Consider the following 26,562-nt stretch of genomic DNA (forward strand, 5'->3'; position numbering starts at 1 on the left):
CTCCTTTGATTTATGTATGTGAGACGGTCGGAAGATGTGACAGGGGATGTTAGTACCGCTGCCATAACAATTGGATAATTTTATGGAATTGTTTTCGTTTGTTACACGAAGACCGCGCAGGCGCTTTGCGGCGGCAAGCGGAGTTGGTGTAGCTGATGGCTTTACGTCGCAATCCGACTTGCAGAAGAAAGCCCTTCTAGTGTCAGCTCTCGCACATGCGCAGCACAAGCGATTGGAGTTTTTGATAGGTTGGATAGTATTACAGAACACAGGCTCCCAGCGTCCATCACTAGTGTTTCGCCTACATGGCTCATTGCTCAGAATTTCCTCTACCACAAATCAGAGAGCGACCCACAGAAGACTCGCATGTGTGACTTTTAAACGTCTGCTGTGATTGGTCAATCTGGAGTTGGGGCGGGGCAGACATTAAGGAAGTGTATTGCTGAGTTACCATATAATCTTCCGGTTTCTGCTGAAGTGGTATGTGAGCTGTTATTATATCGTTTATTTATAGGTAGAAGGCAGTCCGTGTTGGATGGTTTGCTGTCGGGATATACTGGATCCCGGTGATTAATAAGGCACACAGAGTGTGTTGGGATTGTTGGTTCTTGTGGTACATGAATAGGCCCAGCTGGGATTTGGACTTGCCTTCTGATTTAGCTGGTAGTGGTGTATGCTGTGCATTGACCTATGCATTCCCTTTACTTGGTGTATGCGCCATATTAATGTGGGTGCAATTACATCTGCTCCATTTAGGTCACATTTACACCTGTGTGTTCTGTTGTATGTGTATTAGGAATGGATATAAAAAGCACATGAGTGAGGTGCACTATGCCAACAAGTAAGTGGCACGCCTCTTTCGGAGTTAGATATCAGTTTGAGATGAGTTTATTGGACCTGCTTCAACCTGACATTCTCAATCACCTTGTGTGGATGTGTATACCCCACGGGCATGAACAGGTGGTGGTCTGTGCATCCCCTTGTAGGCGGTCCTATATTCATCAATTGGAACACAGTGGCTGCACAGCCCCAAAAGCCCTCCCCCCAAAGACATGTCACAATGGTTGTGTCTGTGTAGCCCCTGTGTCCCATTTGATGGCAATGGGACTTCCTTTGCAACCTGTAGGGCGGTGATGGTGAACTTTGGCACCCCAGATGTTTTGGAACTACATTTCCCATGATGCTCTGGCACTCTGCAGTGTACTGGAGCATCATAGGAAATGTAGTTCCAAAACGCCTGGGGTGCCAAGGTTCGCTATCACTGCTGTAGGGAATACACGTCCATCACATGGGCACAGATTCTTTCCTCTATATGTGAATGAGACCAAAGTCTTGCGGAGTCTGATTTGAAGAAAAGTCTGTCAACAGTGGCCCTTGGACTGGATTGACATCTATGATTTCTGCCTGATAAAAAAATGTGTGAATCCATTGGAACTTTGTCACACACACGTGCAGGAACATCAGTGTATATCAATAGGCACCATCAGCTTTTTCATGTTCAATATAAAATGCATTCAATAGTCCTGGCATGCTTATTGATACGCGTTATTTGTTTCCATTGATCTCAATGTGAAAAAAATAAGTTTCTGTCTCGCTAAAGCCCAACTTAAAGTGATTGTAAAGTCTCTTTCCTCCCCTCATCTTCCAGGACAACTACTTGAGAGTTGATTGGCTCTGCCCTCTACAAGAAACACAAATTGGACACAATTTAAAAGGCCCTTCCTTCTCCTTTTAACCCTCAGTTGTTTTGTGTTTCCAGACCCTTCAGGAATACACACCTTTTTTTAATGTTTTTTTTTTTTTTTGTAGATCTGGTAACTGTGGTTGGCAGCCCCCCCCCCCCTTTTTTTTTTTTTTTTTTTTTTTTTGTCTGTTTTGTGATACCCAGACGGGTTGTGACCATGTCTGTGTATTGCTCTACTTCAGTAGACTAAAAAAAGGCACCCTGTGTTGATATGGGTTGGATTATTTGCCTTTTGTTGTCTTAGCGGCAACTTCCATTGCACATAACTGGCATTTGCCTGGATATGTGGAGATATCTGAGTAAGCATCTCAAGGACATGGTCCTTTCTGAATGGAAAGAACCTGAAAAAAAGGTTGTTCCAGACTAGAGGATTTAAGAGATTTCCCTTTCAGTCTGATTTTGAGGAGGTGTTTTTCAAAGGACCTAGCTTAGATGCTCTTATGTCACAAGTATCTAAAAGGTCAGATCTCTCATTTGAGGATTCTGGAGTCCTCAAGGATCGGATGGATAGGAAGGCTGATTCTTTATTACGTAAGGTCTGTGATGCCCCTGCCTTTTCTTTAGGGCCAGCTATAGCATCACTTGTGTTGCTAGAAATTTGGATGTGTGAGTTCAACGTCTGGATGACCTTCTCTCCTCTGACACCCTCACGGAGGAAGTCAGGGAATCTCTCCCACTTATTGCCAAATTGGTGGCATTTTTGGCTGATTTGTCAGCAGATTCTGTGAGAACTGTGGCCAGGACATCAGCTCTCATTAATTCAACTAGATGAGCCATCTGGTTGAAATCTTGGGAGGGTGATCTTACCTCAAAGAATAAACATTATGGCATACCCTTTGAGGGCAAGCTTTTATTCAGTTCTTTCTTAGAGAAAATCCTAGCTCATTCCTCTGAGAAGAGTAAATTATTTCCATCTTTTCGAAAGAATAAGCCACAGAATATAAGGCCTTTTTGTGGCTTTCAGAACAAAGTTAATTTTAAGGACAATAGGCGAAGAAAAAGTGGTTATTTAACAAAGACAAGGCTCCTTCAGCCCCTAACAAAAATTCTCAGTGATGCCAGAGTGGGGGTAGGGAGGTTGTCCCATTTCACCAAAGAATGGGTGGAAATTACCAGCAATTCTTTTATCCTCTGCCGAGGGACCAAGAGAGATGGCAGGCCATGCTGGATCTGATTTCGATATGGGAAACGGAAGGGGTTATCTCCCAGAAGATGAAAAATTTCAAGGATTTTATTCTCGCGTATTTCTTGTGAAAGGCTTCTGGTGGATTTTGGATGGTCCTCAATTTAAGCTGCCTGAATAGATTCCTAGTCTACAGATGATTCTGGATGGAAAACATTTATTCTGTCAGGAATCTTTTGTTACCAGGAGTGTTCATGTTAACCCTGGATCTTCAGGACACATACCTTCATGTACCAATCTTCCAGAAGCATCAGATTCCTCAGATTTGCAGTCGTCATGGAGAATGGTTCAAAACATTGTCAGTTCAGAGCCCTTCCCTTTGGTCTCTCGACTGCACCGAGGATTTTCACGAAGCTCATGGCCTATTTTCAAATGCAAAAGCTTTCAATTGTTCCATACCTGGATGATTTTTTTGGTCTTTGCCTGAGAGAGAGCCTATTTCAGGATCTGCAGTTGATCTTGCAGACCTTTCAGAAACTGGGGTGGAAGGTCAATCGACAAAAGTCTTGCCTAGTTCCCTTATTGGGTTACCTAATACACAGTTGCCCAAAAGATTTTTCTTCCAGGGTGAAAAGATTTTGAAGATTCTTCTCTCTGTGCAGAACTTCAGGTTGCTCCCGCAGGCCTCCCGTCATTAGATTATGCAGTTATTGGGCTTAATGACTGCAGCCATTTCAGGAGTGCCATGGTCTCAATTTATTTCCTTCCCATGCAGGCTTTCCTTCTGTGTCATTGGGATCACAGAAAAAGTTATTTGAATCAGCTCATGCAGCTTTCAAGAGAAGATTTTCTCAATCTGTCCTGGTGGGAACAACAGGAACATCTGCAAGGAGGGAAGGACTGGGCACAGTATGCCCCAATGAAAATGACTAGAGAATGCCAGTCCTGTGGGGCTGGGGAGCACACTCAGGCATCTGGCAGGCTCAGGGAGCCTGGTTGCCAGAGGAGGCATGCCGTTCATCAAATTTCAGAGAACTATTAGCAGTGGGGAAGGCTTTAGTTTCTCTGGAGGAGCTGGTTCACTCAAAAGACCTGTTTTTTTTTTCCCAGACAATGCCACAACCATGGCATACCTAAACAAGCAGGGAGGCACTTGCTTGGGCACTCTTCTATTATTGAGCCAGCAGATTCTGACCTGGGCAGATTATGTTTAGGTGGAGTGTTGCCAGAGTGGATCTTTTTGCATCCAAGCTCAACAAGAAACTGTCTGTCTTCTCTCTGGAAAGGGAGGTGGAGTCCTTAGGGACAGATGCACCGTCTTTCCCATGCCTCTGGTGATTCGGAAGATTGTTCAGAATCAAGCAGAAATTATCCTCATTGCCCCTTGGTGGCCCAGGAGGAGTTGGTTTTCCTCTCTGAAAGCACTTTCAGTAGAGCCCTCCTGGCCCCAGCCGGACCAGAGAGATCTTCTCCATCAAGGGCCAGTGCTTCATCCAAACCCTCAGACCTTCCATTTAATGGCCTGGAAGCTGAGCGGCGTATCCTACAGCTAAGGGGGTGTTCAGAGGAGGTTATTAAGACTGTCCTAGGCAGTTGTAAATTAGTCACGAGGGAGATCTATGGGAAAATTTTTGTTTCCTGGCAGAATAAAGCAGGAGTTGGTTCTTTTTCTACTTTCTATATACTGGATTTTTTTACAGAAGGGAGTAAAGAAAGGACTTTGTCAGCACCCTTAGCATGCAATGTCTCAGTTTACAGAGAGAGGACTAGCTGAGGATCCTTTGTTCAAGAGGTTTCTTTCAGCCAGAGCTAGACGTACACCCAGGGTTGTTCAACAGATTCCTCCCTGGGATCTGTAAGGATGGGAAGAGTCACCCTTTAACCACTTGACCACTGGGCACTTAAACACCCTTAATAACCAGACCAATTTTCAGCTTTCGGTGCTCTCACATTTTGAATGACCATTACTCAGTCATGCAACACTGTACCCATATGAAATTTTTGTCCTTTTTTTCACACAAATAGAGCTTTCCTTTGGTGGTATTTAATCACCGCTGTTTTTTTTATTTTATTTTTTGTGCTATAAAAGAAAAGAGACCGAAAATTCTGTTTAAAAAAAAAAAAATAAATAATGAATTTTTCTGTTATACAATTTAGCAGATTAGTAATTTTTCTTCATAAATTTTGGCCAAAATTTATACTACTACACATGTTTGGTAAAAATAAGTACAAATTGGTGGATATTATTTGTTTTTTTTGAAAGTTAGAGTCCACAAGCTATGGTGCCAATATCTGAAAGTTTATCACATCCGAAGGACTGGTAGTCTATCTCATTTATTGAGACCCTAACATGCCAGAAAAGTACAAATACCCCCCAAATTACCCCTTTTTGGAAAGACATTCTAAGGTATTTAGTAAGAGGCTTGGTGAGATTTTTGAAGTTGTCATTTTTTCATACAATTCTTTGCAAAATCAAGGTTTTTTTTTTTTTTTTACAAAATTGTCATATTATCAGGTTATTTCTCACACACAGCATATGCATACCACAAATTACACCCCAAAACACATTCTGCTATTACTTCCGAGTACGGTGATACCACATGTGTGAGACTTTTACACAGCCTGGCCACATAGAGAAGACCAACATGTAGGGAGCACCATCAGGCTTTCTGGAGCACCCAGGCCAATTCTGACAAAATCATCATTTATTTGCTAGAAAGTTACATAGAACCCCAAAACATTATATATGTTTTTTTTTTAGCAAACCCTAGAGAATACAATGGTGGTCGTTTCAACTTTTTATCACGCACGGTATTTGCGCAGCAATTTTTCGAACGCGTTTAAAAAAAAAGATATAAAAAAAAAACAGTTTTGTGCTTAAAAAAAAAACCAAAACAGTAAAGTTAGCCCAACGTTTTTGCATAATGTGAAAGATGAAGTTACGCTGAGTAAATGGATACCTAACATGTCATCCTTCAAAATTGCACAGGCTCGTGGAATGGCGCCAAACGTCGCTACTTAAAAATCCCCATAGGCGACCTCTTTACATTTTTTTTACTGGTTACATGTTTTGAGTTAGAGGAGTTCTAGGGCCAAAATTATTGCTCCTGCTATAACGTTTGCAGCGATACCTCACGTGTGGTTTGAACACAGTTTTCATATGTGGGCGGGACTTAGGTATGCGTTCGCTTCTGCATGCGAGCACATGGGGACAGGGGCACTTTAAAAAAATGTTTTTCTTTTTTATTGTTCATTTTACTTTATTTTTATTTTAGTTTGACATTTTTTTCCCCAAAAATAAATTTTTTGATCACTTTTATTCCTATTACAAGGAATGTAAACATCCCTTGTAATAGGAATAGGCATGAAAGGTCCTCTTTACAGTGAGATGATATGGGGTCAGTAAGAATCTCACCTCTGGGCTGGGAAGCCTGAAATAAAAAAAAAAAAAATTGCAGAGAATTGGCAGGGTATTGCAGAGTATTGGCAGGGAATTGAGGGGTTACATTTCGGTGAACAGCGATGTGGGCACTGCAGATCCAGCCCACAGCGCTGCTGACACCTATCTCTTCCCCCTCTGCTGTACCAATCGGTACAGAGAGGGGAGAGATGAACCGGCGTCATAACATGACGCCGGTTTGTTTACCGGTTTGACGGAGCGATCACGTGGTAAATGGCCACAATGAGCGGCCGTTTACCGTGATCCGTCAGGTCACGGATGCTCTCGAGTGCGCGCCATTCTGGGAGGCCTCTCAGAGTTAAACAACCGCCCTGTAGCCATTAAGCCAATTAATTAATTGGGGTGTGTGTGTGTGTGTGTGTGTGTATATGTGTGTGTATATATATATATATATATATATATATATATATATATATATATATATATATATATATATATATATATATATATATATATATATATATATTAAAATTGACTTTTCTGTAATCAGAAATCCCCTAAAAATTTTGCTTAGTCTATGACTAACATAGATGTGGATGTATATGATTGGTTGTCCAAGGGGCCTTGTGCCCCCTTGTGCCTTGTGTGATGTCTAAGTGTATATATTCTGTATGCAGGAAATAAAGAGTTGTATTCATGATAAGCCATACATGTGCATGGTGTCTTGACTACCCAACCGGTTGAGGGGGCTTTCCAGTGACCACTAGAGTCCAGCTCGAGCAGAACCAGAGGGGTGCACCTTACAGGATCTGTCATTGGTTTTGAATGCTGACTAAAGTTCCCTCTTAGCCATTAGATGAGGCCTCTCTGAAATTGATTACTTTAAAGATTACCTTTCTGTTGGCCATAACGTCAAGGAGAAGAATTTTCAGATTTAGACCCCATTCACACCTGAGCGTTTTGTAGCTTGAAGCCTGAAGCTACAAAACGCTAGAGGGAAAAAATCGATTATTCTCAATGGAGATGGTTCACATCTCCACTCCATGTCGCCTGAAGCCAAACGCCTGAAGCTCAAACAAGTTCTGGACCCTTTTTTTTTGTTGCTCGAATTGAGCATTTGGGCGTTTTTCTTTTAACATTGGTGACCTTTTGCCCTGCACAAAATTAGAGGTCGACCGATATGGGTTTTTCTCTGGCCGATGCCGATATTTAGAAATCATGGCGGCCGATAGCCGATATATTATGCCGATTTTTTTTTTTTTTGGGCCGATATGTTAGGCCGATTTTATTTATTAATTTTTTTCCTTTTTTATTTATTATTATTTTTTTTTAATCCCCCTTGATCTAACACACCTTTCCCACTGGGGCGTTTTTCAAGCGCTTTTGGGCTAAAAATAGCGCCTGTAAAATGGCTCCCCTGCAGTCTGTGTGAAAGACAGAGTGCTTTCACACTGAGGCGATGCGCTGGCAGGATCTTAAAAAAAAAAAGTCCTGCAAGCAGCACGTTTGGAGTGGTGTATACCGCTCCTCCACCACTCCTGCCCATTGATATGAATGGGCACCACTGCCGAAGCGCATGCAATGCGATTTGGCAGCAGTGCTTCATGGGCGCATTTAACCTCTTCCTTGGCCGCTAGCTGGGTTATATGTGCCCCACTAGCAGCCAAATAGCACCGCTAAAATGATGGTAAAGAGCCGCTAAAACTTGCGTTTTACCATCAACGCTCCAGTGTGAAAGCAGCCTTCATAAGTGATACAGAAAATTTCTTACATTTTAAACATTTATTAAACAAAACAAACCTCCAATCAGTTTACTTGTATGTATGATTTAGATAAAAAAAAAAACCTATGTATTAAATAAAAACAGGTAGTCAAAACTTTTGGACGAAAAACAAAAAAAAGGGGTAACTTTACTGTTTTTATTTTATTTTTAAATAGTGTATTTTTTTCCCAAAAAAATGCATTTGAAAGACCTCTGTGCAAATGCCGTGTGACATAAAATATTGCAACAACCGCTATTTTATTCCCTAGGATCTCTGCTAAAAAAATATATATAATTTTTGGGGGGTCTAAGTGATTTTCTGGCAGAAAATACAGGATTTTTACTTGTAAGCAACAAGTGTCAGAAAAGATTTAGTCTTTAAATGGTTAAACTGAGAACTTCTACACACAGAGATGACTTCATTCATTCAAGTGTAAACATTGTATCTTTCTGTTCTTTTCTTGGCAGTCTGCCCAGAGAGGAGGAAAGACGTTTCCATGACGACTCAGGCAACTTACACTGACTTCTATACAGAAGTCATTTCAAAGTCCCGCTGTAGTTCTAAATCGGCTTTTTATCATCACAATCGGCCGATGCCGATTAATTAAAAAACGGCAAATATCGGCCGATATATCGGTCGACCTCTACACAAAATCGTGGCAAATCGCTGTAAATTCACGTGATTTTCTGCTTGAAAACGCTACGCTCAGGTGTGAATGCAACCTTTCCTGTAAGGCCCCTTTCTTGAGGGTTTTAGAGGACAGAGTGGTGATTAGGCCTGATCCCTTGTACGTACGCAAAGTCTCTTCCAGCCTTTACAGATCCAGGAGGTAGTTTTTGTTCCTCCCCCGGAAGGAAACGTTTTAGTTTTTTTGGACGTAAAAAGAGGTCTTGTACATTATCTAGAAAGGTCTAGGGAGTTTAGAAAGTCCTCCCAGCTCTTAGTGTTTAGTGGCCCCAAAAAGGGGACCAAAGCATCCAAGGGTTCCATCTCCAGATGCATTAGGGAAGCAATTTGTGAAGCTTACAGAGCGTCGGGTGACACTAGATTTAGTGCTCATTCAACTGGATCTTTGGCCGCATCATGGGAAGAAATATCTAAAGCTGTTGTCTGGTCCTCCTCTCATGTCCAGATGCTTTCCAGCCAGGACCTCTCCTTACTTCAGGCTGTTGTCCCTCTCTAAGGTATAGAATCTTGCTTATCCTCTCAAGTAGCTGTCCTGGAAGATGAGGGGGGAAAACCCCCGTTAAACTTGCCAGTATTAATGGTATTTCCGTGAATATTCCAGGAGAGTATCTATATTCTCACTCTATTCTTCACTGGTCTCCTTGTTTTACCTGGTGGTGATTTTTAGTGAGATTCTGTTATTTCCTCTGCCTGGTACACTTTTGGTAGTGGTTTACTTGATCTTCAAACAACTGAGGGTCAGAGCAGAGGGAGGAACCTTTTAAATTGTTTTATTTGTGTTTCCTGTAGAGAGCCGAGCCATCATCTCTCAAGTAGCTGTCCTGGAAGATTAATGGAAATACTGTTACTGGTAAGTCTAACTGTTGTTTGTTATTTTTATAGAAAAAAAAAAAATTCTACTTGCCTGCTCTTTTGCAGTGAATTTGCACAATGCGGCCCAGATCCTCCTTTTCGCGGGTCACTCTCCTGTGATCCTGGCCCCTCCCTCCTGTTCAATGCCCCCACAGTAAGCAGCTTGCTATGGGGGCACCCGATCTGAGTTACAGCTCCCTGTGTCCATTCAGGCACAGACCACCCTGCCCCCTCTTTCCCCTAATTGGCTAGCTGACTTCATCAGGTGCCAATGGCATTGCTGCTGTGTCTCAGCCAATCAGGAAGGAGAATCTTGGAAGGCCGAGACATTCGTGGACAAAGGGACCTTAGGTAAGTGTTGGGGGGGGGGGGGGGCAGCTGCACATAGAAGGCTCTTTACCTTAATGCATAAAGATAAAAAAAAAACCTTCTGCCTTTACTCCTTTAAGGCTGCTGTTAAAGTGGTAGGGTTGTCCCGATACTAGTATCAGGACTGATTCTGAGTATTTGCACGAGTACTTGTACTCGCACAAAATGCTTCCTATGCCTGGCCGGTGGCGTGAGTGGGCGGGCGGAGTGAGCGTAGAGCACGTCCTCACCTGCAATGGAACTAGCTAGGTAAGCTTGCAGGGTGCAGCCTCATTGGGATCGGTGACCAGAGCTGTCAAATAGGTCGCCGTCAGCTTGCACATCCCAATGCCCATCTTTGTACACCATGCGCTTGGCTGCATTAAGCCAGCAGCGGACATCTGATAAACACCCAGACCATATAGTTCGGGCTGGGTGTAACAAGATGTCTGCTGTTGCTTACTGTGGCCGCGTGCAGGGTGTACCAAGATGGGCATAGCATTTCAAAATCCTTTCCTCATGTAATTTATTGCTGCATTTCAGTCCCAGCCACCTGTCAGTGCCTATCAGTGCCAGCCACATGTCGGTGCCTTCTATCAATCCCCATCAAACTGACATGATGACAGTAAAAAATTGTATCGGTAATCGATAAAGGCAAGTACTTTAAAAAAAATATTTGTACTCGGTCTTAAAGTGGTATTGGGACAACCCTATAAAGCGATATTAAAACCAAAACTATAATATATTGCAGCTTACCAAACATCAGATGCGGTGCCTACATTTGTTTTCTTTTTTGAGGTGTCTTTCCCTCTGTTTTCACCTGATTATCTGACTAGCAATACACTACCTGTTTTAGTGAGAAACAACTCTGAATGAAAAAGCAAAGCGGGCACCTGTGGACAGCAGCATTGTCAGTCTGAGGGGGAGGAAAATGTTAAATGTATTTGCAGATTTAGGTATACTAACAAACTGAATCCAAACTCCAGCTCACACTTTATAATCAGTTACAGCAAACAGTTTTTTCCTTTTTGGTATAAAGGTTTTGCACGAATAAAAGATGATCATTGTTGGCATCTCTTCCAGTGTTAAATGGTTTGCCTCATCCCTTTCAACTGATAAAGCTGGAATAGAGCTTTTTCTTTTGAAAAAACAGCCTTACTGGCTGGATCACCAGATAAAAATAGAATAAAGCATAAAAAAGGGAAACTAATGCAGCCATCCCATCTAAGAATTGGTAAGCTGTAATATATGTTTGCTTTTGGGTTTAATACTGCTTTAACCGCTTGCTCACCAGCCGCTGTCTTACTGCGGCTGGTCTGCGCGAACCATCATAGCTATACACCGGCTTGCGGGATCGGGATAGCAGGCTGTACAGCGGGAATGCCAATGCTCGTGGTCAGGAGGACTGCTGGCCATGAGCGATCGCGAGCACGAGGGACAGAACACAGAAGTGTGTGTAAACACACATATCCATGTTCTGTTCTGAGAGCAGTGGCAGATCATGTGTCCCTAATAGCTAGGAACCACGATCCGTCACTTCTTCTAGTCCAGGGATCCCCAAACTATGGCCCTCCAGCTGCTGCGAAACAACACATCCCATGAGGCATTGTAAAACTGACATTCACAGACATGACTAGGCATGATGGGAATTGTAGTTCCGGAACAACTGGAGGGCCATAGTTTGAAGACCCATGCGTCTAGTCGGTCTCCTCCCCCTTCAGTTAAAATCGCCTACCAGGGAACAGAGTTAACCCCTTGATCACCCCCTAGTATTAACCCCTTCACTTTCAGTGACATTATTACAGTAGTCAATGCATTTTTATAGCATAGATCGCTGTATAAATGCCAATGGACCCAAAAATGTGTCAAACTTGTCGGATGTGCCTGCCATAATGTCGCAGTCATGATAAAAATCGCAGATCGCCACCATTACTAGTAAAAAAAAAAAAAAAAAAAAATCACTAGTAAAAAAGTATAAATGTATCCCCTATTTTGCGCAAAAGTTAATCAATATACGCTTATTGTGTTTTTTATCAAAAATATGTAGAAGAATACATGTCGGCCTAAACTGAGAAATAATTTTCTTTAAAAAAAAAATAAAGTGGATCTTTATTATAGCAAAAAGTACAAAATATTGTATTTTTTTTTCTTTTTCAAAATTGTGGCTTTTTCTTGTTTATAGTGCAAAAAATAAAAAACACAGAGGCAATCAAATACCACCAAGAGAAAGCTCTATTTGTGGGGAAAAAGACATCAATTTTGTTTGGGTACAACATCGCACTTGTCACTTAAAGCGGCGCAGTGCCGAATCGCTAAGTGATCTGGCCATTCAGCAGCCAAATCTTTGGGTTTTGAAGTGGTAGGAAAAGAATAAGGGCTTGTTCATTTTGTGTGGAGACGTGTGTGTTTTTCTGCAGTTGAAAAGTGCGGGGACTTATAGAAAACAATAGCTTTTTGTGTGCTCTGTTCACATTACAGTAGGGCAGAGAGAGCGGTAAGAACAATCCCCTCTATTGTTTTCCATAATGCTGTGGAATGTGGGTGGGCCCTCATAGTCACCCTGAAGAATCTTTGGGTGATTGGTCGCACAGAGAGTAAGAAGCCGGTTTGAGCAAAGAATAGGGAAAGGGTATTTGTTTAATTCCATGAGCATTTGGTGGTTTAATGCATGCACTGTTGGATAAACCCCCACATCATGGGTAACCTAGTGTGGGGCTTTACAGGCTGGATTTATTTGTCTGACGTCAATTGAAATCAATGAAAATGCATCAAAATATTTTTAAACGCAGATGCCAATTCACTTTGCATTGCACATCAACATGCATCCTTATGCATATTGACATGCATGTACAGGTTATCTGAATTGGGTTGACCTGCGTTTTCATACATATTTATTTATCTTAATGGAAAACACCTCATACAAATCCAGTCTAAGTGAGAGAATATAAAATGTATCTACCCCAAGGACAGCCGCAAAGGCTATTGGGATTTGTAGTTTCCCACAGAGGACTGTGACTGGCTGGACGGAACCCCCCACGGCCATGTTATTTTCAAACAGTAACAGCGGGCGACTTGAAAAGATGCCTGCCTGCTGTCACTGATCCACAGCGCAGCTGCTGGAACATGTTCCACCCTAAATATGGTGGAACATTGTAACGTGTTGCAAAATTTGTTAACATATCCTATGAGGCCTAACCAGCAATCTTCATTTCACAAAAAAAGCCTAGAAAACATTCTTCAGTGGTACAACTGTATTTTTCTTATAAAAACATCTCCCATCCCCTGAGTGTTGACCACTAGGTATTTTACTTCCCTTCAGCTCCAATCCATCTATCTTTATTATGTTGGTCTGGCTCATGATCCAAACAGCCTTTCCTTTCTGCACATGCAAAGGGCAGCACAGTGGTTTAGTGGTTAGCACTCTCACCTAGCAGTAAGATGGGTCTCTGGTTCGCATCCCAACCACGACACTACCTGCCTGGAGTTTGCATATTCTCCCTGTGCGGGTTTCCTCCCACACTCCAAAGATATATATATATATATATATATATATATATATATATATATATATATATATATATATATATATATATATATATATATATATATATATAATTAAAAAAGGTTTTTTTTTTTTTTTTTTTTACTTAAGTTTTTCCACCATTACCCTATTAACCCGTCACGTACAGATTTGGCACCTGCTGAATTTAGCAGCTTTCACATAGGGTTTGCATTTTATATAGCTTTATTCACTTTCATATGGGATTTTACTGGTGTTTCACTTTAAGTATAGAATCATAGGTTCCTTTAATGTATAGCGCCAAATCTACTTCCCCCCCCACTTCTTCCAATGAGCATCTTTTCTCCACGTGTGCTCTCTGCATATCCTCTGAAGGTTTTCTGGGTCTAGGCATTTCTGCCCCATTTGTGGTGGCAAACGGTTAACTATCCAAAAGCCCATAGTGGCAATATCTAAAAGCTTTAGGCTCCATTTCCACTGGTGTAACTTGTCATGTGACTTTGGACACATAAAGTCACATGACAAGTCACAGCCCATTAATTTCAATGGCACCCATTCCAATTTATGTGATTTAGGGTTGCAGCGACTTTGAAAAGGTTCCTGCACAATTTTGATGTCACTTTGATCCAGAGACTGTAAAGTTGGCTTGGGGCTGCACTCGGGGTCGCAATAGTGGAAAGGTTACCTTAAGGGACTGGTTTCAGATGGAAGTTTTCCATAGAAAAATACATAATTTGCATTGCCTCCCTTCGCCTGGGACACTTTCTGGCTTGCCAGCAATCAGGGATAATTAATGTTGCCATCCCTTAAGCAATTTCTGTGCCTTGCTTTTGGACCTATGCACTGCCATTCTGGGATCCTGCTCCTTGTCTATTGGTCAGCACCTCATGTATTAGGATGCTTTACCTAGTACTAGCCTTAATGCGTTCTTGAAATATATTTTCATAGAGAGATCCTTCAATGGAGTATTATTGGTGCAGGTTCTATGAAGCAACCTGACAATTATGTTGTTGGATATTCCAGTAATTTGTATAGCATATCTCCATCTCCATCAATCGTCGCTGGGAATGTCTGGATGGCCCTACTCACAGCTCAGGACAGTGCTTACTAGGGGTGCAACGAATCAAAAAACTCACGGATCGGATCGTTCCTCGAGACCGGAGTCACGGATCGGATAATTTTTCGGATCAGCAAATAATAATTAGCAAAAACCTGTGAAAATTCCACCACCATATAGTCCCCACTTTAATATCCTCGTCATCTCCCCCACTGTAATATCCACAATCTCCCCCACTGTAATATTGGCTGAGTATTGCAGAGCATGGCTGGGTATCGCAGAGTGTTGCAGAGTATTGGCCGGGTATCGGCAGAGTATTGGCTGGGTATGGAGGAATGGCTGTCACAGAGCAGCGCTGTGGGCACTACAGATGCAGCCCACAGTGCTGCTGACGCCGATCTCTCCCCTCCACTGTACAGATCAGTACAGAGAGGGGAGGGAGGAACCAGCAAAAAGGTTCGATTAGTATACTCCTTGCCAGGCAGACTGCATTTGACAGCCGTTTCTAAACCTATGAGATTGATTTCTAGCCCTGGAGTTATTCCTGGGGCTGTGTCCCAGGTAGGCAACTTAAGAGGTTGACTACGGGACTCCTGAGGTCAAATGAAAGGCTAGTCAGTTTTGGCTTGGGTGCAGTGGTCCTCTGGTAGGAGGCTCCTGTGATATAATATTATTATTATTATTATTATTATATATAATATTTATTTATTATTATAATTTTTTTCAGTACTTCCTTACCTTATTTGTCTCGCATGTTCGGAATAGAAAGTGTTCCAGGCTGATCCAGGCAGATGTGGTTCTCCAACCTAAAAGAGGTGCTGAGCAGTTGTTCTGAGGGGTCTACTGGATCAGTATCATCTGGTCCCAAGAAAGTTGATTTGCTGGACTAGTCCTCTTCTGCAGCTGGGCCTAGTTTAGCATTTGGCTCTTAATATTGCTGATTTTGTGGGATCTTAAGTAGTTTACTCCTTCACTTGGGGAGGTGACTGTTAAAGGCTGGTGTCTGGCATGGAACCTTTCACAGGTTTAACAAGACAAGGTTATTAGAAACAGTTCTCCATTTTGCCACAGTTAGTTTCTATCTGTCTCCTCAAACAGATAGACCCTTATTCAATTCCTTGATCTGCATTCAGTTCACTCAAAGGAAGTTTCCATCTCTTGGTTGGATGTGGTTGGGATGGAAAGTTTCATCTCTCAGCCTTTTACTGTCCTCTTTTGTATTTCAAGATAGATCCTGTACTGATGCTTTGATTTCTCACTCCATGTCAAGTCGACTCAGCAGACCATCAACCGACTCCATGGTCTAGGGTTCAGGTTCCATCCTATACTGAGAAGATGCACATTAATCTAGCTTTTGGCTACAGACTACGGTTTAAAAGATTGGCAAGGCTGCCACCTAAGCTTCTATCCTCCCTTTCCCTGTGTTCTACCAGGGGCTTGGGGTGATTGTGGCTGGATAAACGCACTTGTTGCAGGAGCACATGGGTGCTGTCTGTTGTCCTCTTTATGTCTGCGGTGTAATTTTTGGGGCATGCTTTCTGGGTGTGTCCCCTTGAGAAGGCGGTGCACTCCGGGGGACTGTCCTAGGGATTTGAATGTTTGTGCTGATGGTGCTCAATTTGTTTCCTACCAGGCAGACCTTCACCGTTATCTAAAGCCAGCTTTTCGTATAAAAAATATTGGAAGCTCTCCAAGCTGCAGAAGTTCACAGCCTTGCTGTTGTCATGGCATCAAGAGCCTGTGGGCATTTGCTTGCCTATCCCATAGTGAGATGTCAACCCCCATGACAGGCAGGGGAGCCAATCCAGTTCAATTATGGCACATTCTTTCAGCACTACGGATGGGCTTGGTAGTCTTCACTACACCTATGTTTGGCAGGCAGCCAGTAGCTCGCTTGCTTGCTTACTTATGATCTAATTTTCTGAAGCTTCCCACCCTGATTAGCTAGTTATTGATCTATCATACGTATGCTGCCATGGAGCCACAAGGAAAACAGAAAAATTTATCCCACTTAGGCCCCTTTCACACTAACGTCCCGTTCAGGCCCGCCTGTCAGTTTTTCAGGCGGACCTGAACGGGTGCTCCATAGAGCTCTATGGAGCGTCGGATGTCAGCGGTGACATGTCCGCTGACATCCGACCCGCTCCGATCCGAAAAAGTGTGACGGAGGAAAAAGCTATTTTTCCATCCGTCTGCGGATCGGATCGGATGACGACGGGCACTGCGGTCCGTCGTCATCCGATCTCCCATAGGGGAGAGCGGCGCTGTGACAGGTCCGTCCCTGCACAGTGTGCGGAGACAGACCTGTCATCTCCCTGCTCAGCGGGGATCGGCGGAGTGATCCCCGCTGAGCAAACGGACATCCACGGGGCGGATCAGAACTGATCCGCCCCGTGTGAAAGGACCTTTACTGTAATTTTATTTTCCTGGTGACTATCCATAGCAGCATAGCGAACCCACCCAGTTTGTTCCTAGCAATGTACAGGGAATAGACTGTTGTGTGGGTGTTAACTTTTTTTTTTTTTTTTTTTATAGCTATGCACTGGTCCTGGGGGCGGAAGTAGGTGGGGGCTACTATCATACATATGCTGCCATAGATAGGCACCAGGAAAAGAAAATTGCATTAAGTAGGATACAATTTTCTGTTTTTAAGCTGGCCATACAGTGATCAAAATTTGGTTGGTCTAGCTGTGATGAGCCAAACTTTGATCAGTTTGTGGCCTTTGTACTCTAACGATGTGTGCCCCATACCTGACGGCTGCAGCATTTGTTACATGCCTTACTTTTACTAATGCAGCAGTCTCCTGTTAGGCAGTGAACATGGAGGATGGATCCATGTAGTTCCAGCTGCAGTAAGCTGATTGCTGTGGAACGTTTTTCTCCACTATGGATAAACCTATTTCCCCTCATAATAACAGGAAAAGAATGCAAGGCTTTTATGAATTGAGCAGGTGTGACCTGTGATACTTGTACTGCAGCTGGAACGAAGTGAATCAGCCCCTGACATTGACAATATCAGGAGACTGCTGCCTAGTTATTATTAAGATATGTTGCAAACTCTGCAGCAGCCAGATTGAGCTCACTTCGATAGCACTAACTTATTTTTGTTCTGCAAATGGCTACAAATCATTTTTGACTATGTACTTCTGCCAGCTTTAAAAAAAAAAAAAAAAAAAAAAAAAATTGGCTTTTTCCTCATAGGGCAAAGTTACGGATTCTCTTGATACAATTTTGTTACAGGCAAGAATGGAGGAGCCAGACAAGGAGGCGATGGCCACTGCAGTTCAGCGTGTCGCAGGAATGCTGCAGAGGCCCGATCAACTGGATAAAGTAGAACAATATCGAAGGAGAGAGGCTCGAAAGAAAGCATCTGTGGAGGCCAGGCTAAAAGTAAGAATTTCTGGCATTGTCTACAAGTTCACATTTTGAATATTTGGTATAGTGTTAAGCAGCGTATAAAGAACATGTAGTTTAAGATTGGGATTGAATGTGGGGCAATAAAATCAATCAAGGGAATGCAGGTCTTACTATATATACTCGAGTATAAGCTGACCCAAATATAAGCCGAGGCACCTAATTTTCCCACAAAAAACTGAAAACGTATTAACTCGAGTATAAGCCTAGGGTGGGAAATGCAGCAGCTAATGGTAAGCAATGCCCATCTGCAGTACCTGTACCTCTGATTACAAACAGCGGGTGTCTCCCGCTGTGTCGTGCAACTGCAGTCTTAGTTCGGCGGCCATCCACTGTAACAAAGCCCCGCCTCTTACTCGTCCATAATAGACGGAACACTGATTCAGTTTCCCAGCATTATATCAGTGTTTTGTCTATAATGGATGAGTAGGAGGCGGGGCTTTGTTACAGTGGACGACCCCCGAACAGTTAAGATTGCATGACACAGCGGAAACCCCTCACTTGAGTATAAGCCGAGGGGGGGGGGGGGGGGGTCCGTTTTCAGCATAAAAGTGCTGAAAAAGTTGGCTTATACTTTAGTATATACGGTATATTGAAATTTAGTAAAAAGTTTGACTTGTTTTTTTATTCCCATGTAATGGTAAAGTATAAAATGTTCCAACTCCAGGATTTGCAGGACTTGAAAAACCTTCTGGCTTATAAGGGTTTAGGTCCAACAAGTTATGTCATCTTGTGTATGTTTTATTTACTATTTGCATTTTTATTGAACTCCCGGGAGCATAGCTATCTCAATATTTCCAACACTGGACCTTTTTGAATCTGATACAACAGCTGCAGGGTCGTTTGCAGTCACTCTGCCTGTCCCTCTTCTCCTCTTGCCCAGCAACAGAAGGCTTTGTATAATGTGAAGGCATTCACAAAATACAAAGTATTCTTAAAGTGGATGTAAACCTGATTCATGAAATTTAAGCTGGGCACGTATGTCTGCAGTGTTTTCTTCTCTCTCTTCAAAGCACTATGTCCCATAGCTGTCTCCTGGCTGTTCATCTGCTATCAGCATGAGAACTTCTGACAAGCTCTCTGACACAGGAAATAAATGCAACCCGACTTTTGTGTTGGGGAGGATGCTATAAATTAGCAGTGTGCTGAACAATTCAATGAACAGATCTGAAAGTCTCTACCTATAAGGAGAGGGAGGTGTGTGTCGTTCCTCCAATCAGCTGTCTTGACTGTATGCCCAAGCTTCACTGCATTGCTAACCAGGAAGAGGAAAATCTCTTAAGACGATCGGAACTTTCTAAAGAATATATAACATTGAAGACTGCAGATATGCATGTAAAACCTATGTTGGGGGATTTTGTATCCTCTGAGGCTGTTTACTTCACTGGGTATATGTGAGGGTTAACATCCACTTTAAGTGAACGAAACGTGGAGTGGCAGGCAGAATGGTTGCTGTGTAGCAGAGGGCATTTTGCCTATCCTATCGTAATTTTAAAGATTGCTGTATTCCTAGCGCTTAGTAAAAATGTAAATGGTAAAAAGTGATAAATCCACAAGGTGGCATACACCTTGTTTTACTTGATCTCTTGTAGACCATCACATTTTGTCGCTGTGATTCCTGGCGTTCCACTTTTAACTTTTGTATTTCACAAACTTCATGGGGAAAAAGGGTGGTAACACAGGTTTTTTTTTAATCACTCCATCTGATAAACTTTCTTGCCAGGTGGCATGGGAGAGAGATTTGGGTACGCCTTTCAAGGCAGAGGACTGGTGTTTCTGGAGTACCCGAATTTACAAAGTTGTACTGAACACTGCTCTGAAGCAGGATGCAAAGTTCAGGCCAGATGTTATTTGGTGCCAAAGCGCCTATCACAAATGTACCCAGTTGCCTCGGCATCCTGCTTCACAGGCTGTGGCCAGATGGGCACTACTTTACACATATGGTGGACTTGTCCTAAAGTTTGCTGCTTTTGGATGATCCTTTGTTCTTTTAATACTCGGTAACTATGGTAAATATTACCAAGGACGCGAGCATAGCTCTGTTGAATAAGCCAGTTGAGAATGTCCCAAGACAGACATTTGTCCCAAGACAGACATTCATTTACTTTGTTTTTAGCGGCTAAAATCGCTGTCTCATCGGCATGGAAAAGTCCGGTTATAGAGCTTTCTTTGATGAAACGCAAACTTACCTGGATCATGCTGAATGAAATGATTGTGAGCATCTTGCAGGACGAGCAATCGCACTTTGAAAAAATGTGGTCCCCCTGGCTTAGTTTCAGGGCTGAGCTCAGCCCTTCCCAGAGCTCTGCGCTCAGCTGTCGGTTAATTGCCAGTACTCTTCATTCCACAGTGAATCACCTGGTCTTCATTTTCTGCTCATCAGCTAGCCCTGCTGGCGATTTAAACTGCCTGGATCAGATCTCCTGTGCCTTTGCCTGGTCAGCATATTCTGATACTCTATGCTGTGTTTTCCTGTTAAAGACTTTTTCCTCGCTGACGTCCCTTCTGGTTCCTGATCCTGTTTGCTGCCTCTACTACACTTCTCTGGATTCCTGTTTCACTGGCTTGTTCCAACTACCCGCTCTATCATTTTATTAAAGCGTGGTGTTTTTTTTTTTTTTTTTTTTTAATTTTAAAAAAAAATTCATTTTTTAATTTTTACTGCATTTGTCTGATTTATGGTTCCTGACACTTAGTTTCTTGCAGGTACCAGACACGTGGAATTGACCCCCGGGCTGAACTACTATTTTTTTTTTTTTCTTTTATTTATTATTACTTAGTTACATAGTTAGTCAGGTTGAAAAAAGACACAAGTCCATCCAGTTCAACCACAAAAATAAATAAAAAAGATATATATATATATACATCTATATCTCTCATACCAGCCCATATACCCAATTCTATACCCACAGTTGATCCAGAGGAAGGCAAAAACCCCCAGCAGAGCATGATCCAATTTGCTAAAGCAGGGGAAAAATTCCTTCCTGATCCCCCGAGAGGCAATCGGATTTTCCCCGGATCAACTTTCCCTATAAATGTCAGTAATTATCATTGTTAAGGTTTTATATAGCGCCAACAGTTTGCACAGCGCTTTACAACATGAGGGCAGACATTACAGCTACATTACAATTTGGTACAAGAGGAGTCAGAGGGACCTGCTCATTAGAGCTTACAATCTAAAAATGGCCCTCCAGGTATTGATAGAGGGGTCTTTGGACCTTACCTTGGGAGGGTACTGGTTCTAAGATCATAATCTAAAATCATAATATAAAGATCACAACTTGCTAACAGACATATCTGTATGGATGTCACAACACTTCCTTAAACTCAACTTGTCCAAAACCGAACTTATAATATTTCCTCCCCCACGCTCCTCTTCCCCTGACTTCTCTGTCAAGAGTAATGGCACAACCATCCACCCATCCCCACATGTCAGGGTGCTAGGTGTTATCCTGGACTCTGAACTCTCCTTTCAGCCCCACATCCAATCACTTTCCAAACCTTGCTGCCTCAACCTGCGCAACATCTCTAAACTACGTCCCTTTCTAACCAATAAAACCACAAAGCTCCTGATTCACTCCCTGGTTATCTCTCGCCTTGACTACTGCAACTCCCTCCTCATTGGTTCACCTTTAACTACTTGAGACCCGCGCTATAGCCGAATGACGGCTACATCGCAGACCTCCTTTGCCGGGACTACGTCTATTGACGTCGTCCCGTGCACGAGCGGCCTGCTCGCCCCCTGTGATCGGCGAGTCTATGAGACTCGCCTGATCACCGATCCGAGCAAGGGGTCGATCCCGACCCCTTATCACATGATCAGCTGTCAGCCAATGACAGCTGATCATGTGATACAACGGAGCCGGTAATCGGCTATTATTCCTCCTCGCGCTGTCAGCGCGAGGAGAAAAAAAAGAGCCGATCACCGGCGGCCGTAATCGGGACATAAGTCCCGATCACGGCCAGCCCTGCCAGTGCCCACCTGCCCCCTGCCAGTGCCACCCAGCAGTGCCCACAGTGCCACCCAGCAGTGCCCACAATCTGCCTCAACAAAGGTGCTGCACCCCAGTGCCACATATCCGTGCCCATCAGTGTCATCTACCAGTGCCCAGCACTGCCACCTATCAGTGCCACCTATCAGTGCCCATCAGTCCCATTTATCAGTGGTACCCATCCGTGCCACCCATCCGTGCCCATCTTTGCCCATTGGTGCCGCCTTATCTGTGCCCATCGGTGCCGCCTTAACTATGCCTATCAGTGCCCACCAGTGCAGCCTATCAGTGCCCACCAGTGCAGCCTATCAGTGCCGCCTCATCAGCGCACTTCAATGAAGGAGAAAAATTACCTGTTTGCAAAATTTTATAACAAACTATTAAACATGATTTATTTTTATTTATTTTTTTGCATCTTTTTTTGTTTGTTTAGCAAAAAATAAAATTCCCAGCTGTAATTAAATACCACCAAAAGAAAGCTCTTTGTGGGAAAAAAATGATAAAAATTTCATTTGGGTACAGTGTTGTATGCCCGCACAATTGTCATTCAAAGTGCATCAGCGCTGAAAGCTGAAAATTGGTCTGGGCAGGAGGGGTGTTTAAGTGCCCAGTAAGCAAGTGGTTAAATAGACTATCCCCCCTTCAGTCCATCATGAATGCTGCTGCCAGACTCATACACCTTACAAACCGCACTGTCTGCTACCCCTCTCTGCCAATCCCTCCATTGGCTGCCACTTGCCCAACGAATTAAATTCAAAATACTAACACTTACTTACAAGGCCATCCACAACTCTGCCCCCAGCTACATCACTAGCCTAGTCTCAAAATACCAACCTAATCGCCCACTTCGTTCCTCCCAAGACCTCCTGCTCTCTAGCTCCCTCATCATCTCCTCCCATATCCCCCTACAGGACTTCTCCCAAGCCTCACCCATCCTCTGGAACTCGCTACCCCAATCTGTCAGACTGTCTCCAAATGTATCCACTTTTAGGCGATCCCTGAAAACTTTCCTCTTCAGAGAAGCCTATCCTGCCTCCATCTAACAACTGCACTATTGTCTCCATTAGCTCATCCCCCACAGCTATTATCCTTTTGTATAACTGGACCCTCCCTCCTAGATTGTAAGCTCTAACGAGCAGGGCCCTCTGATTCCCCTTGTCTTGAATTGTATTGTTTTGTACTGTCTACCCCAATGTTATAAAGCGCTGCGTAAACTGTCGGCGCTATATAAATCGTGTATAATAATAATAATATTGTTCTATAGAATTTTCATTGACAGAATCTTATTGGCTAAAAGTTCACTGGTGGCTCATGATGCATAACAGCTTTTTTTTTTTACCAATCGCAGTGTATTTTTACAATCTACTCCCTTTTATAGCAAAGCTTGTGGTTTTCTGGCCTTAGGCAGTTGAAATAATAGACACAAAACAAGTTAAAGCAACGTGTCCTTAAAAGCCATTTTAAAAATCAGTCTCTATTGTAGACAAAATAGTCACACAATAAACATTAAAACTTTTCCAAAATCCCCTCCTCCTTGTGTGGATATTTTATTTCAACACCTTTTGATGGTAGCCCCTGTGTTTTATGCACTTTAGGATGGTATGTCCACACAGGTCTCCTGCAGAGGCAGGAAGGGCTTGATACATTGTTCTTGTGACTGCAGTTTGTCAATTTTTGTGAAAGTCCTCAAATACAGGGAATGCAGCAGCATCCACAAGTCGCCAAGATGGCTAAAGCCACAGCAATAGAGAACAAACCTGAAGTGATAAGTCCAGTCCATTTCCCGAACCAACGCAAGTCTGTGAATGGATTATTGATGCCTGAATTTTCTGCCAGTTTGTTCGATAGGGCTGTTAGGGCCGGTTCACACAGGGGGCGACACGAGGCGACACGACTTGCCGTGCCGCGATCTGACAAGTCGCCCCCGTTCTGTACAATGGAACCGTTCTGAGAGGAGCGACTCGAGTCGCTCCGACTCAGAAAAAAGGTTCCTGTACTACTTTTGGGCGACCTCGGGGCGACTTGCATTGACTTCTATACAGAAGTAATTTGCAAGTCGCCGCTGAGGTCGCGGCAGGTCGCGGCGAGGCAAGTCTGTGTCGCCTCGCATCGCCCCCTGTGTGAACCGGCCCTTAGTCCTTCCAGAGCTCTGGTTAAGGTCCCTCCAGGAGCTGTGTTGGGAATAAAAGAACAGCACAGACTAACAAACATTTTGCATACCCCTCCTCTTTCAACTAGGACCATGTCTAAAGCCATTCTATTTTATCATGCCATTAGTGACATGGGGGTTCAGTTAAGCCTTTTACTGCATCTCTAGTGTAATTCACAAATTGCTGTTGGTTATAATAAATGTAATCCAGTCAACACTCTGGTCCATTGGCCTGGGTTCCACCACAGTAATCAATAGTTGATTGCAATTTTTTTTAATGATTACGGGGGAATTAACTTCTTTTGTTTATAGTCAAACTTTACTTTAGGCCATATATGTGTGGAAGATTATACCCCCAATCTTGATTGGCTGTTGAGCGCACAGTTCTCCCTGGGCGATAAACATATTTGTCTGCCCATAAGAGTTTACAGGGCGAGGGAGTTTTCACCGGTTTGAGACAGTTCCCACCTTGTGTGAGTCCTCCCTTTGTAGCCAGACTTACTGGGGTTCCGTTGCCTGCTGACCCTGCTCTGCCTGTAGGCCCTTTTTACAATGGGACTGGTGAATCCAGGTAGACCTTACTGCCGTAGGGGTGGTTAGAAGGACTTGAAAAGAGCCCTCCCACCTTGGGGAATGCCAATGCTTTTTCTTTATGACTTTCATCAAGACCCAATCTCTCACATGCACTTTCTCTTCTTGATTTGGACCTTCTGGAACAGAACAGACATCATTAAGTTTTTGTTTCAACAATCTAGACCTGTATTCTGCTAGTGTACGTTTAGACTCTTCAGTAGGAGTTCGATTTGGTAATAATGATATCTTATATGGTCTACCATGTATCATTTCAAATGGGCTTAACCCTTCTTTTGTAGGTGTGATATGCATGCCAGTTACATCTAATGGTAGACGGTACATCCAATTTTTTATTTTTTTCCTTTTTTGTTCCATGGCTTTTCTCAATTTGCTTTTTAGAATGTTATTATGTCTTTCCACCAATCCAGCTGATTGCCTATCATCCCCACAAAGTTATTTCACTTGGATTACCATAGTTTGTTAGATGTTGTATTGTTTTATTTAGAAAGTGTGGTCCATTATCACTGTAGATCTTTTCGGGGATTCCAAATCTAGGAATTATGTCTTAATAATGCTTTGGCCACAGTCTGTGTGCATCTGCACTTCCTGTCAGGAATACCTCCACCCATTTGGTTAGGGCGTCTATGATTACCAAACAATATTTCTTCATTTCACATAAAGTCAGTGTGTGAGATGGGTTTTCCACTAGAGGTCACCATTCCTCTATTCTTCCATTGTTGTGCAAATACATGTACTGTGGAAAAGGCATACTGTCTGTCTAAATAGATGGTTACTGCTTTACCTTTAGAAAGAATGCGTGCCTGCAGTTTAATCAGGGTGACCAAACACAAAAAAAAGTTGACACCTCGATCCGCAGAGATTGAATTCACTGTAGAAAAACATTCACCAATACAAAAGAGAAAGTAGTTCTTGTGTTCGTTATACGATCACTCGCTACTCCCTTAGCGCTTACTCCTCTAGTGATCAGTATACACTATTTCTATTTATTTATGTATTTATTTTTATTTGTCCCTGACAACGGGCTGCGTCTAGTTACCTTAGCCAACGCCCCCAATGATTCTGTCTTTTACTATTGAGACCTCTTACACGAGCATTTCAATATCGGTGTATCGCTTATTAAAACAATAAACCACCAAAAAGTCGAACAGACCTGAAAAGGAAATTGAAAAAGAAAATGATCTTACCTTTTAGATACCACGGAGGACTGGATATAGTGCATTCGGAACCGGACACTGGACCTCAGGGATGGTTGCAGTCAGCCTCTGTTTTATGGCAATTCTAGCCGGAGGTCTTTCATGTCGGTGATGTGAGAAACCATACTGAGTTAAAAGACAAAGGAGGGGCTTCTGACTTTTTAGGCACAATTTCACAAAGTAAGTTTAATGTATCAAAAAATATTTATTTAGAAAGACCTAAAAATAGATTTAACAAATTCCTAGTTTTTTTTTTTTTTTTTACTATACAAAAATAGCCGGCGGCCATTTTCTTGTAGCCTCCGCAAGTTTTTTCTTCCCAGCGCTGGTTCATGAGTCTCAGAATAGCGCGGTTTTCACTCCTGGACACTTGTGAGCTGACACAGGACACATCGATCAGCGGCAGCATGGCGCAGCACTCGGTCAGGGTGGTGAGTCCAGCGGTGGGGCCCCTCAGTATGTTAGCAGCTAGGAGGGTGGGATTGAGTACCTTGTCCTAAGTCCCCAAGGGTGGCAGACAGGGTGGGTCAGCATGGCATCAGAAGCTGGCGTTTTTTCCCCAGATCTCCCTGCAATTGCAACCGGCTCGCCTGCAAATAGTGCAGTGCCTTTGGATGCTTTGTCAGCGGTCCTTGAAACGTTCGTTGCCAGGATGGCAGCGTGTGGGTGCAAGGGGGTTAAAAAAAGCCCATGCCCCCCCCCCATCCTCCGGGGAGAGCTCTGATT

General features: G+C 43.1%; 1 protein-coding gene across 2 annotated transcripts in view; it reads left to right on the top strand.

Moving 5' to 3' along the window:
- Window positions 1-376: 376 nt before the first annotated feature.
- The window catches only part of EXOC3 (exocyst complex component 3), a 344,012-nt gene continuing 317,826 nt past the window's right edge, over window positions 377-26,562 (top strand). Inside the window, exons 1-3 of one of the 2 annotated variants that reach the window (XM_077491872.1) lie at window positions 377-480; window positions 9,507-9,567; window positions 17,735-17,884. In XM_077491872.1, the coding sequence (XP_077347998.1) occupies window positions 9,550-9,567; window positions 17,735-17,884 (168 nt within the window). In that variant the 5' untranslated portion in view covers window positions 377-480; window positions 9,507-9,549. The remainder of the gene's footprint in view (window positions 481-9,506; window positions 9,568-17,734; window positions 17,885-26,562) is intronic. The other variant, XM_077491873.1, reaches the window with a different exon arrangement.

The sequence above is a fragment of the Lithobates pipiens genome, unplaced genomic scaffold (genome assembly GCF_037356315.1).
Source record: "Lithobates pipiens isolate NorthernLeopardFrog02 unplaced genomic scaffold, aLitPip1_a1.2 Scaffold_19, whole genome shotgun sequence".
NCBI classification, from domain to species: domain Eukaryota; kingdom Metazoa; phylum Chordata; class Amphibia; order Anura; family Ranidae; genus Lithobates; species Lithobates pipiens.